The sequence below is a fragment of the Canis aureus genome, chromosome 19, assembly GCF_053574225.1.
Source record: "Canis aureus isolate CA01 chromosome 19, VMU_Caureus_v.1.0, whole genome shotgun sequence".
NCBI lineage: Eukaryota > Metazoa > Chordata > Mammalia > Carnivora > Canidae > Canis > Canis aureus.
This window is the reverse complement of record NC_135629.1, coordinates 40,612,114-40,626,206: the sequence shown is the minus strand read 5'-3', so window position 1 is coordinate 40,626,206 and position 14,093 is coordinate 40,612,114. Positions and strand designations below refer to the sequence as shown.

The window sequence follows — 14,093 nt, the reverse complement described above, 5'->3', positions numbered from 1 at the left end:
GCATTACACCCTGTGCCCTGTGTTTCATCATCCATCCATTCCACTCACACCCTCCTTCATCAAGTATTTATTGAGTGCCTACTATGGGCTCAGGATGCAGGGCTTGATAGAGCCAGGGAATAGGGCTACTGCCTTGTCACAGCTCATAGTGCAGGGGAGGGAAGGTAGTATCCTCATCTTCACCCTCACAGCTGAGCTCCAGCACCAGTACCCGCTGCCCTGGCTTAGGTATCCAGCCTGTCACCTGCTGTACCAATTCCGTCACCCTGGTAGTATGGGGGAGGGGGAGGTGGGAGAGTGATTGGCTAGGTGAGCAGTGGTAGGCAGAGTAACTGGGCATGGACCAGAGGGTGCTGATGGGCTGTAAGGAGCCTAAGCCAGGGGCAGGAGGAGCTCAAGGCAGGAAACATCTGAAACTATTTTAGGAGCAGCAGGCAGGGCGGGCAAGGAGGCAGGAAGCTATGAGTCCCCTGGGAGTGGGCTGTGAAAGGGGGGCTTAGCAGAGTGTGGGGGAGCTTGTGGAGCTGGCCAAGCAGGCTGTTTGGAGGCCCCTTCTCAAGTTTTCCATCCTCACCCCACCCCCAGCCCATTTGCTGGCTCCATTTGGCAAAAGAAGGTCTCAGGACGGTGTGAGGGGCCCAAATGGGGATGGGAAGAACAAAGACTTCGGTCTCCCACCTCCAACCTCCAGGAACAGAACAAGTCATGGCTAAAGCCAGATGTGGGCTCACCTGAGGGCTAGGCGCTGCGCCTGCTTTTCAGGCGGCCATCCTGCTGAGTAGAGCAGGGACCTCCCATGCAGCAGCATCTTCACCCTCAGCCCAAATTGTTCCTAGTGAAAGACAGGTCAGCTGCCAGCCAGGCCAGGTTGGGCCAGGCCTGAAGGCAAGGAGGAACGGGGCTCACCTGGAGATGGGCCAGCAATAATTTCAGGGTCCTCTCTGGCTGCCCAGCAGGCACCTTCAGACGGTCCCAACAGGTCCATGTCAGGTGATGGAACTGGGGGGGAGGGGGCAGGAGGAGCTTCTCACACACACCCTCCCCCTACCCATTACCAGCAGCTGATGGCCCCTTTCCTAGAGGAGGAGCTGGACTAGAGGCAGGAAACAGAAGCCAGGGGGGTGGGGTTGGAAGGTCGGATCTGGGCCCAGAGTCTCAGCACCCTCTCCGCCTATGCTGGGGCCAGCACAGGAAATGGAGCTATGCCCCCCCCACACACACACACAAGGAAACAGGCAATCCATCACACAGGCTGTGTGTGTGTGTGTGTGTGTGTGTGTGTGTGTAAGGGGGTGGGTGTTGCTTCCTGAGGAAGCAGGAGCAGGGCCACTGCATTCATGGATAAAGTTGCTTGATCCTCAAATGCAAGGCTGGGAGCTGGGGGGTACACCCTGCCCCCTCGTCCTATATTACAAGGGCATCAGACTACATGGGCACTGAGGATCAAGGGACCCAATGACTGCTTAGGCCCCACTGGCTAAGAGTCCCCAGCAGGGACACAGTCCACAGAGGCCTCTTCTTCCTGTCCCCTTGCCCTCCCTATTTCAAGAGTCTTGGGGTTCTATTGCCTGTTGCTGAGGATGGCAGGCAGCCAGGGGCCAGAAAGGGGCCCTGACAGCCACCCCCCCCCCCCGAAAGCACAGTGGGGTCAAGCTGAGACAAGGCCAGAGGTGAGTTGGGGGGATCCTCCCTTGCCCCTTCCCCCTCCACCATAGACAAAGGCAGCTTATGTGATAGCTGGAGGAGAGGCCTTGCACAAAGGGGCTCTGTGTACTGTGCCCTGAGGGACCCCAGGGCTGCTCAGCAAAAGCCCAGTGCTGGCCCATGACCTCTCCCCTCTACCCTGGTGAGGGCATTCTCTCCACCCCCTCTCCTGTGCCCTAAGAACATACCAGCTACTGCTGAGCCTGGGCACACAGCCAGGGGCATTCACAGCTCTGCATTCAAAGGAACACACACACACACACACACACACACACACACACGGCCAGGAACGCCTGCATGTGTACTCACATGCACACCCATGCACGCCCACACTGAAGAAGAGTGCTGTACTCCCATCTGGCACACAGATGTACAAGCATGCTCCCTCCATGCCCACACACCATAGGGCCGGGGATGCCCAGACCCTGGTGCACTCACATCTGGGAAATGAACGCACACATCCCCACCCGCGGTGGTGAGCTCAGTGCCCTTTAACTCAGCTTAGAGGGGGTAGGCCAGGATCCCAGTGCCATACAGGCAGGAAGTTAGGCTCTGTTTGAGCCTAGGGCTCTAGTCACCCCCTCCCTTCCACCTCCCCTTTAGGGGTTTTACTAGAAGGAGGAGGCCGTGAGGGATGTCTGGCTCCACTAATGAGTTAAAGCTGCAGCAACCCCCAGACCCAGGGCAGTGGAGGGTTGCGGGGTGGGGGTGGCTGATGGCTGTTTCCTGTGTCTGACAGGTCCCAGTCTGGCTTCACAGCAGGAAGGGGGCTGGAGAGAGTCTTAAGGACTCATCCAGAGTCTGGGTTCTGGTGCAAACCCAAAGCCAGAGTAGAACCTGTTTTTGGTAGATCCAAGAAAACACCAGGCCTGGTGTGGGGTGGGGTGTCAAGGGCTCACCTTCTGGATGGCTGGGGCAAAAGGTACCCAGCGGTTGAAGCGGTTTTCAGCCAGATGCAGGAAGCAGTGGCGAAAGGCACTGAGGGGCCGGGGCCTGCCCACCACCTTGTATAGCTCTAGGCCCACCAGGCCAGCCACAGCTGCTGTAGTGGTGGCAATGGCTGGGATAATCTTGCCCACAATTCGCTTGCTCTGCCAAGGACAAGAGATTTAGTCTGGACCCAAGGTGTATGGCCAGGGCTTGAAACCCACCTCCAGGCCTGAGCCCCAAGGGGCAGAGTTACCTGGGAGCGGTTGGCAGGGAGGATCCCATAGTTCTGAGCTCGCAGGCTTGCTGCTGCTGCCACAAAGTCCATATGGAAGTTGCTATCATTGTCCTGTGAAGCCCGAGTTACAGTAGTGTTAACACTGCCCCAGAGTTCCTCACCATGGCTGACCACATGTCCCCAGAGAGGACTCCCCAGAATTCTGTGGGGTGGATGCTTGCATCTCCCCACTTATCAGATAAGGAAGCTGAGGCTCAGGGGAAGTGATCTGCTTTTGGGTGCCTGCCAGGAGGAGAATTCAGGCCAAGGGACTCCAAAGCTACCTCTTAGATCTTGCCCCTCCCCAGTTTGGCCCTTCACCCCTCCTTGGACTCTCACCTTCTCAAACTTCAGGGGCTTTAGGGGAGGGCTCCCGCTCCAGACTTCTAGGACTTCTTGCAGTTTCTTTAATTGCTCAGGGCCTAGCAGACGAAAAGGGTGTTGGGCAGTTCTTAGTCCCCACTGTCTGCACTCTTCCTGGAGCTTTGGATCTAGTCTTGGTCTCTCCTAAGCCTAAACCGACCACTTTCAGAGAGACCCCTTAGTCGATGCTGCAGTCTCTCCAGCAGCCCAAGCCCCACTCATGTATGCGCACGTGCATGCATACGTGTGCACATCTGCAGAACTCTGTCCTCACCTGGGGACTGGAGCTAGGTGCTCTCCAGGGCCCAGTGTTTTGTTTTGTTTTTTGTTTTTTTTTTTTCCTGAGAATCTGCCATGGGAACAGGGGTGGTAGGGTGTGGGCAGCAGGTAGAGGGCCTACTGAGAGCCTAGAGGAGGAGCCCAAATCTTGAAAGAAGCAAGCTCAGAGGGCCTGAGAGATAGTGAGTTGGTCACAGGGCCCGCAGGCCCCCTTTTCCTTCTGCAGTGTAGGTTGAGGATAGGGCCAGACCTTTGGATGGCAGCATGGGGGACTAGAGCCAGGGACCTCACCATATTCAGCAGAAGCTGGAGCTAGCTTCAGGTCATTAGGAGAATTGGGGGCCAAGTGCTGGGGCACAGGCAATGGCAGCAATTTCAGTAGTCCCCTGAGTGCCGTTTGGTCCCGTGAGCCAGGAAGCCCATGCATCTGGGCATACAGGTTAGCAGCTGCCAGCACATAGAGGAGGTGTGTGTCCTGCAGTCAGACCAAGAGCATGGGCAGATGCGTGGATGTGAGTGAGCACGTACAGGTGCAAGGGGTGGGGCTCACCTCCCATTCGCCTATCTACTTCAGTGCCTGCTTCTGTCTCACAATGTGGACACCCACAGGTGCACAACATGGCAACCTCCCTCAGCATCTGTGCATCTCTGCAGAATGCAGAGGTGCCCACCTCTGCTCTGAGGGGTCACATCCCCATCTTGGGATCTCCACTCACTTGGTTGGCATCAAACTCCAAGGGCTGGGGACACTGTTTGGGACCTGACCAGAAAAGAGTTCCATCCTCCAGCACCTAGGGAAATGGAAACTGTTGGGTTGGGTTCAGTCTGGTCCCCCTGAACCCTCAGCCTCCTGGTCCCTAGATACCCACTTTATCAGGTGGGAAATGGTTCAGCAGCTGCATAATGCTATAACAGAAGCATAGTTGCCAGTGGCCAAGGGCCCACAGCACACAGTCTTGCCAGGTCTGTGGACGCTCTCTCAGGATGCCCAGCACCTCCTGCAGCAGAGTCAGCACCTGGGGCCCATCTGTTTCTGCCAGAGAAGTAAGCACCCTGCAGAGAGACAAGGAGGTTTGAGGTGAAGCCCTGAGGACTCTGGTGCTAGGGGCTCTGGAATCCCATTCACTCCTCTCAGTGGCCTTACTGCTGGTTGTGGTTGATGGTCTCAGCAGACAGACAGAAGAGCCCCTCAAACTTGTTCCGGGCCCACTATGGGGGAGAAAAGACCCATGAGGCATCAGGTAGGGAACAGGTCTATAGCTGAGGACTGAGCTGGGTAGGGCAGGGGTCTCTGGGGGTGCTTCCTACCTGCACGGTGTGTTCTACTCTGCTGGGGAAGTATCTCAGGGTGCAGACAGGGTAGGTAGCTTCTTCGGAAGCTAAAGTCGACGTAGGGGCTCTGTAGGCCTCAGTCACATGAGGCATGAACACTGAAGCATGGCCCATGGTGCCCTGCGTCCCAGCCTCCAGCAGTGGCTTCAGATAGTGGGTACAGCGAGCAGCCACATACTTCCCTAGCAAGGGGGCAGAGGATCAGGAGTGAGGCTGACACTGCTTTGAATAAGGGGCTGAGTTTCAAGGTCAAGCACTCACGGGCCTGGAAACTGTCCAGGGCAGCAGCCACGCCATCCACACGGGAGAAGAAGTTGTCCCCAAAGATATGCTCTGTAGTGGGATCCAGCAACATGGTGAGTGGGGTCACCTGCAAGTCTGAGTTCAGGCGGTGAGTGGCCTCTGCAGCTACCTCTGCCTTCAGCCTCTGAGAAGAGAACAGGAAGATGCTTGGTGTGGGGGGGTGTGTGGCAGGGGGCAGGCATTGTGCAAGGACAGTCCAGGATGCAAGATGTGCATAGGGGCCAGCACTCACACCAATGTCCTGGGTTGTGAAGAGGAACTGACGGCTGAGATTGGAGTGCTCTACGTGGTCCATGTCGGCAACAGTCACGCCCCCGCTGGGCCCAGCCCCCAGGCCCACTAGGGCAAAACTTTTGAGCAGCTCACAGCCGATAGCACCAGCACCCACCTGCCAGCAGGAGCAGCTTTAGCCAGAGGGCCTAGCCTGACCCTCCCACCAACACCCCCAGCTGGACCTCAGAACTCACCAGGAGGTAGTGCTGCCAGCTCAGCTTCTCCTGAAAACCAGCCCCAAACACTGCAATTTGCCCATCATAGCGGCAACCTCTCTAGGGGACACAGACAGGGGTCAGTGATGGCCACTGGCCTGTGCTGTGTCTCCCTCTTACACTAACTTTTCCAGGTCAGGATCTCTGTTTCTTCCTGTGTCTTCCCTGGTCCTGGGTTTGGAGAAGGCTTGCACCCCTACCCCAGTTCTTACCGGGGCACAGTCCTCTGGTTTGGGAAGGGGTTCGCCATCTTCTGGAAGGCAGTCGAGGGCATCAAAGTACAGCCACTGGTCCAGGGGCATGAACTTCCTGGAAATTGCCTAGAAGTCAGGACTTCCATGTAGGAACTTCTGTCAGCTCCAAGCCTCCAGGGCTGCTGTCTGGCGCTGGGTGCCCTCTCACACCCACACTGATCTCCACACCCTTCTCAGACCTACCCTGCCCATGCCCATGCCCACCTTCAGCACCTCCTGGGCAGCCACTGCACCCATTGTGGCTGCCATGGGGCTCAAGCCACCAGCACTACTCAGGGCGACTGTTTGCACTAGAGCCTCATCCAGCGGCTCTCCTTTTGTCCCCTTCAGTGGTTCCAGGGACCGGGCCAGGCCCACCACCATCTCTGCATCAACCTGGGGGGTAGAACTCTGTGGGTACAACAGCCCCATCCTGAGCTCCATCCTCCACTCAAACCCTTCACACAACCATCCCTCATTTCCACAGAAGAGGAAGAAGACCCTGGTTGTGAAGGCCCAAACCTGTCATGATGTGGCAGGTTAGGCAGGTAGCCTCACTCACCCCACCAGGCTCTGTGCAGCTCCACCAGAGGATGCCTAGACAATGCCCATGGAGGCTCCATCAACATGGGTAGAGATTTCAGCCCAGAACTGAGGGGGAGGCGGCGGCTGGGGTCCCCAGGCTTTGTGCCTGGTACTTTCAGGGACCCGGTCTCTGATCTGGGGACAGTGCTATCATTTCCTTTATGTAAATGGGAAATTGCCTCTGGAACTATAACTCAGGTCTGTGAGATGATAATTGCTGCTTCCTGGCAGATGAGACCCCAATAAGACAGAGGCTGCGGGGGAAGCAATGGGGCCACTCACAGGATCCCAAGGCTTGGGCAGGCGGCCATGGAGGTGCTGGAACTGGTGCAGTGCACGGAAGGCCTGGTGGAGGCACTGGGCACGATGAACTTCCTGGGGACTCTGGGCCACAATACGGGGCTGGAGCAGGGCTACAGCCAAGGGCTTCTGCAACAAGTACTCAGCTCAGGGGCAGGTTCAGAATACCATGGGCCGCTTGAAGTTCCCAAGCTCCCCTACCTCAGATGTACTTGCACTCACATGGCTCACAGTCTTGGGTCTCTTGACCTCAGTGACAGCCCCACCTCGCAAGTAACGGGAGAAAGTTGCCGTGTTCCCAATCTCCAAGGTTCCATCCTCTAGGGGAGATCCAGTCTAGTCAGTATGACCTCTGAACCTGAATAGTTCCTCATATTCTATCCTGACTTGTGTCTGTGTCATCGACCTTGCCCCATACTGAGGAAGCTGGAGGGAGAACCTATCCCCAAGGACCAGGCTGTGTGTGCACCCAGTGGGGGCTTGGGCATTGAGCCTGGAGTTGGAGTGAGTTGGCCTACCCTGCACGCGGATAGGCCGAGGATCGCAGCCATTGAGTTCAACCATGCCCTCAATGCCTGAGAAAGTCACCAAATCCCCATCGCAGAAGTAGTGGTCATCAGTCTCTTTTCTCAGAGTGAGAATTCCAGGGGAGCCCTAGAGAAGAAGTGGCTTGGTTCAGGGGTGCTCCTCTTAGTTAGCAGGTGAGTGCCCACACCTCAGCACCCACCTGGGAGATATGCTGGATGGCAGCTGTCAGAGGTTCTGCCTCTGTAGGGTCTTGCACGGTGAAGTCCTCACCAAAGTCACAGAATAACTGCCTGTGGTGTGATGGTAGGGGTTACTAAGCTGGCCCAGTGGTTATTCCCCATGCTTGCAGTGAAGGGTGGGCGACACGAGGGCAAGTCCAGAGGGCCAGCATTGGGGAAGGAATGCTGGGAGAGGCTTAGAAGCTGAAATCTGAGGGATTTACTGGAGCAGGTCTGGAGCCTGGCGTGGAGGAAGCAGAAGGGTGGGACTGAGGACTACAATCAGAAGGGGATGGTGGGATAGGCCTGGGGCTGGGTGGAGGACCACTAGAGCCAGCCTGGAGCTCGGAGCAGCACTGGGACCTATCACTGCTTGTGATGTGGCAGGTTAGGCAGGTAGCCTCACTCACCCCACCAGGCCCCGGGTGTCGGCCACCAGGAAGCAGATTCCGAGCTCATGGCATAAAGTGCCCACCTTCAACTGCTCCTCCAGCTTCGAGGTAGTTAGCACCACCACCTGGGTGAACCCCATGATCACCAAGGCCAGAACCACTGCTCAGCTCAGGCCAAGAGGAAGGGACTGGGCTCACTTGGAGAGTGGGGTGGGGGTGGGGTACCTGGAAGCCCAGCAGCAGCTCCTCCGTGATGTCACCTGTGTGGACTGACACCTGGACGCCTTTGTTGAGCTTAGCCACAAGTTCTCGAGATGCCTCAGCCCTGCTTGTTTCCAAGTCCTGCTCTGAGAGGAAAAACTGGAGAGAGACCCAGTCTGGCTTGAGCAAGGAGATTTCTCTTGGACCCTATCCCCACCCTGGCTGGGGACCTGTAGCTCCCTCACCCCCCAACCTTCACCTGGGCAGCCAGGTCAGACCAACAGGTGGGGTGGGGATCGTGCAGAGTGAGACTGCCCACACCCATCAGGACCAAGTTTTTGGCCACCTCAGCCCCCAGGCCCTGGAGGCCTGAGAGCAGGACTTTGGCTTCCCGAATTCTCTGCATGGCCGGCATGTCCAGTACATACCTGTGGAGGAGGAATAGAAAGGTAGACAGGAGATTGGAAGTCAGAAGGCCACCCCACCCCCCTTCCCCACCTTGGGCCTCACAGTTGCCGTGAATATAGCTCCTCATCCACCAACTTGGAGGTCTCCAGGACATCCATCCTCAGGCCTGAGGCTGGACAGCAGTCTGCGGTGCTTATAGATAGGGTCACTGTATGCGAGGCTGTGCTGGCAGAGGCCAGTGCCTCACTGTAGCTGGTGCAAATAGGCACTAAGTTTCCGGGTCTGGGAGTAAAGGACAGTACTGGCCACGGCTTTCTTCCTGGTTCCTCTGTAATTTCAGGGGAAGTGAAAGTGAAAGTGAAGCTAGACTGAGCCAGCTCCCGGTCCTGCCTCCCGACAGTTGGCAGCTGCAGGGCACGGGCAAAATGGGCCAGAAACTCCTGGGTCTATTTGGCCTCTGTTAGAGTAAGGTGGTTTTTTTTTTTTTTTTTTTTTAGATTTATTTATTTATTTATTTATTTAGAGAGCATGCGAGTGAGTGGGGGGAGGGGCAGAGGGAGAGAATCTTCAAGCAGACTCCCTGCTGAGCAGAGAGCCCACTGACATGGACTCCATCCTATGACCCATGAGACCATGACCTGAGCTAAAACCGAGAGTCATCAGATGCTCAACTGAATGAGCCACCCAGGTGCCCCAGCAGGTATCTTTCTTGAGAAAGGAAGCCATGGGAGGGACACATGTGAGCTGGAGGCAATGGTCTCCTGTGGCTCCCTACATCTCCCAAACCTCAGGCCCCATCCCCCTTGGTGTCTCTGCCTTCATGTTCTGCCACCTACAGAGTGCAGGCAGGAACCCCCGTGTCCTGAGGACTCAACTGGTCCATAACACTGGGTAGAGCCAGTCCCATCTCAGAGGCTGTGAGAGCTTAAGGTTACACTGTCCCAGATCCAGGTGAAGCTTGACATCTTTGGGAGTATCCACTTGGCCCTCGGCCAACTCCTGAGAATAAGAATTCCCCGTGTCCACAGCTGCAAGCTCAGGACAGATGGCAGTCCTAGGTAGCCAGACAGGGAAGGAGTGCTGGGACTCAGAGTGGTCAGTCTATGAGTGCCAGACCTAAGAGTGGCAGCCATGGGACAGCCATGATCACAGATGGCCTTACTTTTCATTTAAATTTTTTTTGAAATAATTATAGACTCAAAGGATGTTGCAAAAACAGTAGAGAGATCCTGTGTACCCCTCATCCACAGGTGTGGTTGCCTTCTTAGGAACTTGGGGCCAGTTCTCTGGAAGATGGACCACAACTTGCCACAAAACTCCGCAACAGCTAAAACAGATGTGGTCATAAATTCTATTTTTTTTTTAATTTTTATTTATTTGTGATAGTCACAGAGAGAGGGAGAGAGACAGAGACATAGGCAGAGGGAGAAGCAGGCTCCATGCACCGGGAGCCTGACATGGGATTCGATCCCGGGTCTCCAGGATCGCGCCCTGGGCCAAAGGCAGGCGCCAAACCGCTGCGCCACCCAGGGATCCCTATTTTTTTTAATTGAGGTAAAATTCATATAACATTAAAATAACTATTTTAAACATTAAAATAACCAAAGTGTACAATTCGGTGGCATTTAGTATACTCACAATATTGTGCAGCCACCACCTCTCTGTAGTTTCAAAACTTTTTCATAACCCACTGAAGAACACCCCCCCACCACACTAAATAATCACTATTCATCCCTACACCGATCCTCTGGCAAATACTTAGATTCTTTCTGTCTCCAAGGATTCACATAGTCTGGATATTTCTGTGAAAGGAATCATACAAAATGTGACCTTTGATATCTGCTGTCTTTCACTTAGCATGTTTTTGAGGTTTATCCAAATTATAGCATGTATCAGTACTTCATTCCTTTTTATGCTGAAAGATGTTCCATTGTACAGATACATCATGATTTGTTTATTCAGTCACCTATTGATGGACATTTGAATTGTTTCCAACTTTAGGAGATTATGAATAATGCTCCTATGATCGTTTTTCTTTTTTTTTTTTTTTAAATTTTTTTTTTTTAATTTATTTATGATAGTCACAGAGAGAGAGAGAGGCAGAGACACAGGCAGAGGGAGAGGGAGAAGCAGGCTCCATGCACCGGGAGCCCGACGTGGGACTCGATCCCGGGTCTCCAGGATCGTGCCCTGGGCCAAAGGCAAGTGCTAAACCACTGCGCCACCCAGGGATCCCGATCGTTTTTCTTTTTTTTAAAGATTTTATTTGTTTATTCATGACAGAGAGAGAGAGAGGCAGAGACACAGGCAGAGGAAGAAGCAAGCTCCATGCAGGGAGCCCGACGTGGGACTTGATCCCAGGACTCCAAGATCACACCCTGAGCCAAAGGCAGACACTCAACTGCTGAGCCACCCAGGCGTCCCTCCTATGATCATTCTTAAAAATGTATTTTGAGTACTTGTTTTCAGTTATTTGGGGTATATACCCAGGAATTGAATTGCTGGGCTGTATGGTAATGTTTAATTTTTTGAGGGGCCAACAGCTGTTTTCCACCAACAGTGTACAAAGTTCCTATTTCTCCACATTATAGCCAGCATTGGTTTTTCCTTAAAAAACAAAACAAAACAAAACTTAGGATGGGTATCCTAAAGAATGTGAAGTAGTATGTAATTTTCTTTTCATTCAGTAAACATTTGCTGGGTGTGTCACATGTACAGAAATCAGGACCACACTATCTGTGACTGGCTTATTTCACTTAGCAACTATCTTCAAGGTCCATCCATATCGTAACATAGTACAGAATTTCCTTCCTTTTTAAGGCCACCTAATAGTCCTTACATGTATACACATTTTGCTTATCCATTCATTGATAATGAATCCATTCATTGATGGATACTTGGGTGGCTTCCATTTTTTAGCTATTGGAATAATGGTGTCATGAACATGGGTGTACAAGTATCTCTTTCAGATCCAGTTATTTTGCGTATATATACAGAGATGGAATTGCTGGATCGTTTGGTAATTCTATTTTTAGTTTTCTGAGGAGCTGTCATACTGTTTTGTACAATGGCTGTATCATTTTACATTCCCACCAGCAGTGCACAAAAGTTCCAATTTGTCCAAATTCTCCCTAACACTTATTTTCTATTTTTTAGGTAGTAGCCATCCCAATGGATGTGAGGTGGCATCTCATGGTAGTTTTGATTTGTACTTCCCTAATGATTAGTGATATTGAGCACCTTTTCATGTACTTATTGGCCACTCAGATATCTTTGGAGAAATCTCTATTTAAGTTTTTGCCCATTTTTTCCCTTCAAATTTTAATTTAAATTCTTGTTAACATACAGTACAATATTGGTTTCATGAGAATTCCTTAAATGATTTATCATTTACATATAACACCCAGTGCTCTCAACATAAGTGCCCTCCTTAATGCTCATCACTCATCTAGCCCATCCCCCCAGCTCCCTCCCATCAATCCTGTTTGTTCTCTAAAGGTCTTTAGTGAGGTGTGTGGGTGGCTCAGTCAGTCATGGTCTCATGGTCCTGGGATCGAGCTGTTGGGCTCCCTGCTCAATGGGGGTCTGCATCTCCCACTCCCTCCACCCTCCCCACTCCCCCACCACTGCTCACGTTCTCTGCAATAAATAAAATCTTTTTTTTAAAAGTCTCTTATGGTTTGTTTTCCCCTCTTTCCCCACCCCGATACATTCATGTTTCGTTTCTGAAATTCCCCATGAGTGAAATCATATGGTATTTCTGACTTATTTTGCTTAGCATAATACACTGTAGCTCCTTCCATGTCCTTGGGAATAGCCAGATTTCATTCTTTTTGATGGCTGAGTAATATTCCATTGTGTATATATACCACATCTTCTTTATCCATTTATTAGTTGGTGGACATTGGGCTCTTTCCATAGTTTGGCTACTTGTAACCATTACCACTACCTAGTTCTAAAACTTTAAAATCACCCCAGGCAGAGAGGAGGTGGGTGAAATAGGTGAAGAGGTTCAGGAGTACCCTAATTAGGGTGCCTGAGTGGCTCAGTCAGTAAAGCAACTGCCTTTGGCTCAGGTCATGATCCCAGGTTTCTGGGATCAAGTCCCATGCAGGAAGCCCAATTCTCCCTCTCCCCACTGCTTGAGCTCTATCTCTGCCTCTCAAAAAGATAAAGAAAAGCTTAAAAAAAAAGGGCATCCTATTGTGATGAACACTGAGAAATGCATGCAAGTATTGAATCACTACATTGTATAGCTGAGACTAATATGACACTGTATGTTAAATATCCTGGAATTTTTAAAAGATTTTATTTATCTATTTTTAAAGATTTTATTTATTTATCCATGAGAGACATACAAAGAGAGAGGCAGAGACACAGGCAGAGGAAGAAGTAGGCTCCATGCAGAGAGCCCAACGTGGGACTTGATCCCGGGTCTCCAGGATCATGCCCCGGACCAAAGGCAGCGCTAAACCGTTAAGCCACCGGGGCTGCCCTAAAGATTTTATTTATATATTCATGAGAGACACAGAGAGGGAGGCAGAAACATAGCGAGAGAAGCAGGCTCCCTGTGGGGACCCCAATGTGGGACTCGATCCCAGGACCCTGGGATCATGCTCTGAGCTAAAGGCAGATGCTCAACCATTGAGCCACCCAGGTGCCCCTGAGCCACCCAGGTGATCCTGAATTTTTTTTTTTTTTAAGTAGGCTCCATGCCTAGCCTAGAGCCTGAAGTGGGGCCTGAACTCACAACCTTGAGATCAAGACCTGGGCTGAGATCAATAGTTGGACACTTAACTGACTGAGCTACCCAGGCACCCCAACTATACTGGAATTCTTTTAAAAGGGGGAAAACGATTTATGTAGCGAGAAAACAAATCACCCCAGACAGAAATTCTCTAACCATTAAGCAAAAAGTGCTTGTTTTCTCCTCACTCTAGCCCCTGGCAACCTCTATTCTATTCCACTTCTCTATGAATTTACCCATTCTTGATACTTCATTTAAGTGGAATCATACAATATTTATCTTTTGAGCCTGACTTATTTCCTTAGGTGTCATAAGTTTTTGTTTTTTTTTTTAAGATTTTATTTATTTATTCATGACAGACACAGAAAGAGAGAGAGGCAGAGACACAGGCAGAGGGAGAAGCAGGCTCCATGCAGGGAGCCTGACATGAGACTTGATCCCGGGTCTCCAGGATCACACCCTGGGCTGAAGGCGGCGCTAAACCACTGAGCCACCTGGGCTGCCTAGGTGTCATAAGTTCTTAACCTGTAATGCTGATTCATCAGGTTCCTACAACTGGGAAGTTAATCCTATTGTCCCCGCTTTAAGGAGCCTAAGACAGGGCAGCCCTGGTGGCTCAGCGGTCTAGCGCCACTTTCAGCCCAGGGCGTGATCTTGGAAACCTGGGATCCAGTTCTGAATTGGGCTTCCAGCATGGAGCCTGCTTCTTCCTCTGCCTGTGTCTCTGCCTCTCTCTCTCTCTCTCTGTGTCTCTCTCATGAATAATAAAAAAAAAGACTCTGAGACACAGAGAGGCTAAATTGCCTAA

General features: G+C 52.1%; 1 protein-coding gene across 3 annotated transcripts; it reads right to left on the bottom strand.

Annotated features, from left to right (window-relative positions):
* Positions 1–52: 52 nt before the first annotated feature.
* UBA7 (ubiquitin like modifier activating enzyme 7) lies at positions 53–8,879 on the bottom strand. Of its 3 annotated transcripts, none has more exons than XM_077858851.1 (24): positions 8,641–8,878; positions 8,390–8,558; positions 8,155–8,289; positions 7,948–8,054; positions 7,519–7,609; positions 7,310–7,445; positions 7,014–7,111; positions 6,774–6,920; positions 6,132–6,317; positions 5,886–5,993; positions 5,653–5,733; positions 5,418–5,573; positions 5,144–5,309; positions 4,859–5,064; positions 4,695–4,759; positions 4,420–4,603; positions 4,267–4,341; positions 3,842–4,025; positions 3,248–3,330; positions 2,888–2,980; positions 2,604–2,795; positions 907–999; positions 732–832; positions 53–266 (listed from the first exon to the last, which is right to left on the bottom strand). In XM_077858851.1, exons 1-24 carry the CDS (start codon positions 8,694–8,696, stop codon positions 137–139), a joined length of 3,042 nt encoding a protein of 1,013 aa, XP_077714977.1. In that variant the 5' UTR covers positions 8,697–8,878; the 3' UTR covers positions 53–136. The 3 variants fall into 3 exon arrangements, with proteins under 3 accessions (XP_077714977.1, XP_077714978.1, XP_077714979.1); XM_077858852.1 differs by having other exon boundaries at positions 6,132–6,302; XM_077858853.1 differs by lacking the exons at positions 53–266; positions 732–832 and having other exon boundaries at positions 957–1,093; positions 8,641–8,879.
* Positions 8,880–14,093: the final 5,214 nt, after the last annotated feature.

Bases quoted from the DNA above. Each gene is read 5' to 3' on its own strand.
- UBA7 (XM_077858851.1), bottom strand. From the start codon at position 8,696: ATGGATGTCCTGGAGACCTCCAAGTTGGTGGATGAGGAGCTATATTCA. The intron at 833-906 runs GTGAGCCCCGTT...GTCTTTCACTAG, and splicing joins TATTGCTGGCCCATCTCCAG to GAACAATTTGGGCTGAGGGT. The intron at 267-731 runs GTGAGCCCACAT...CCATACTACCAG, and splicing joins GCGCAGCGCCTAGCCCTCAG to GGTGACGGAATTGGTACAGC.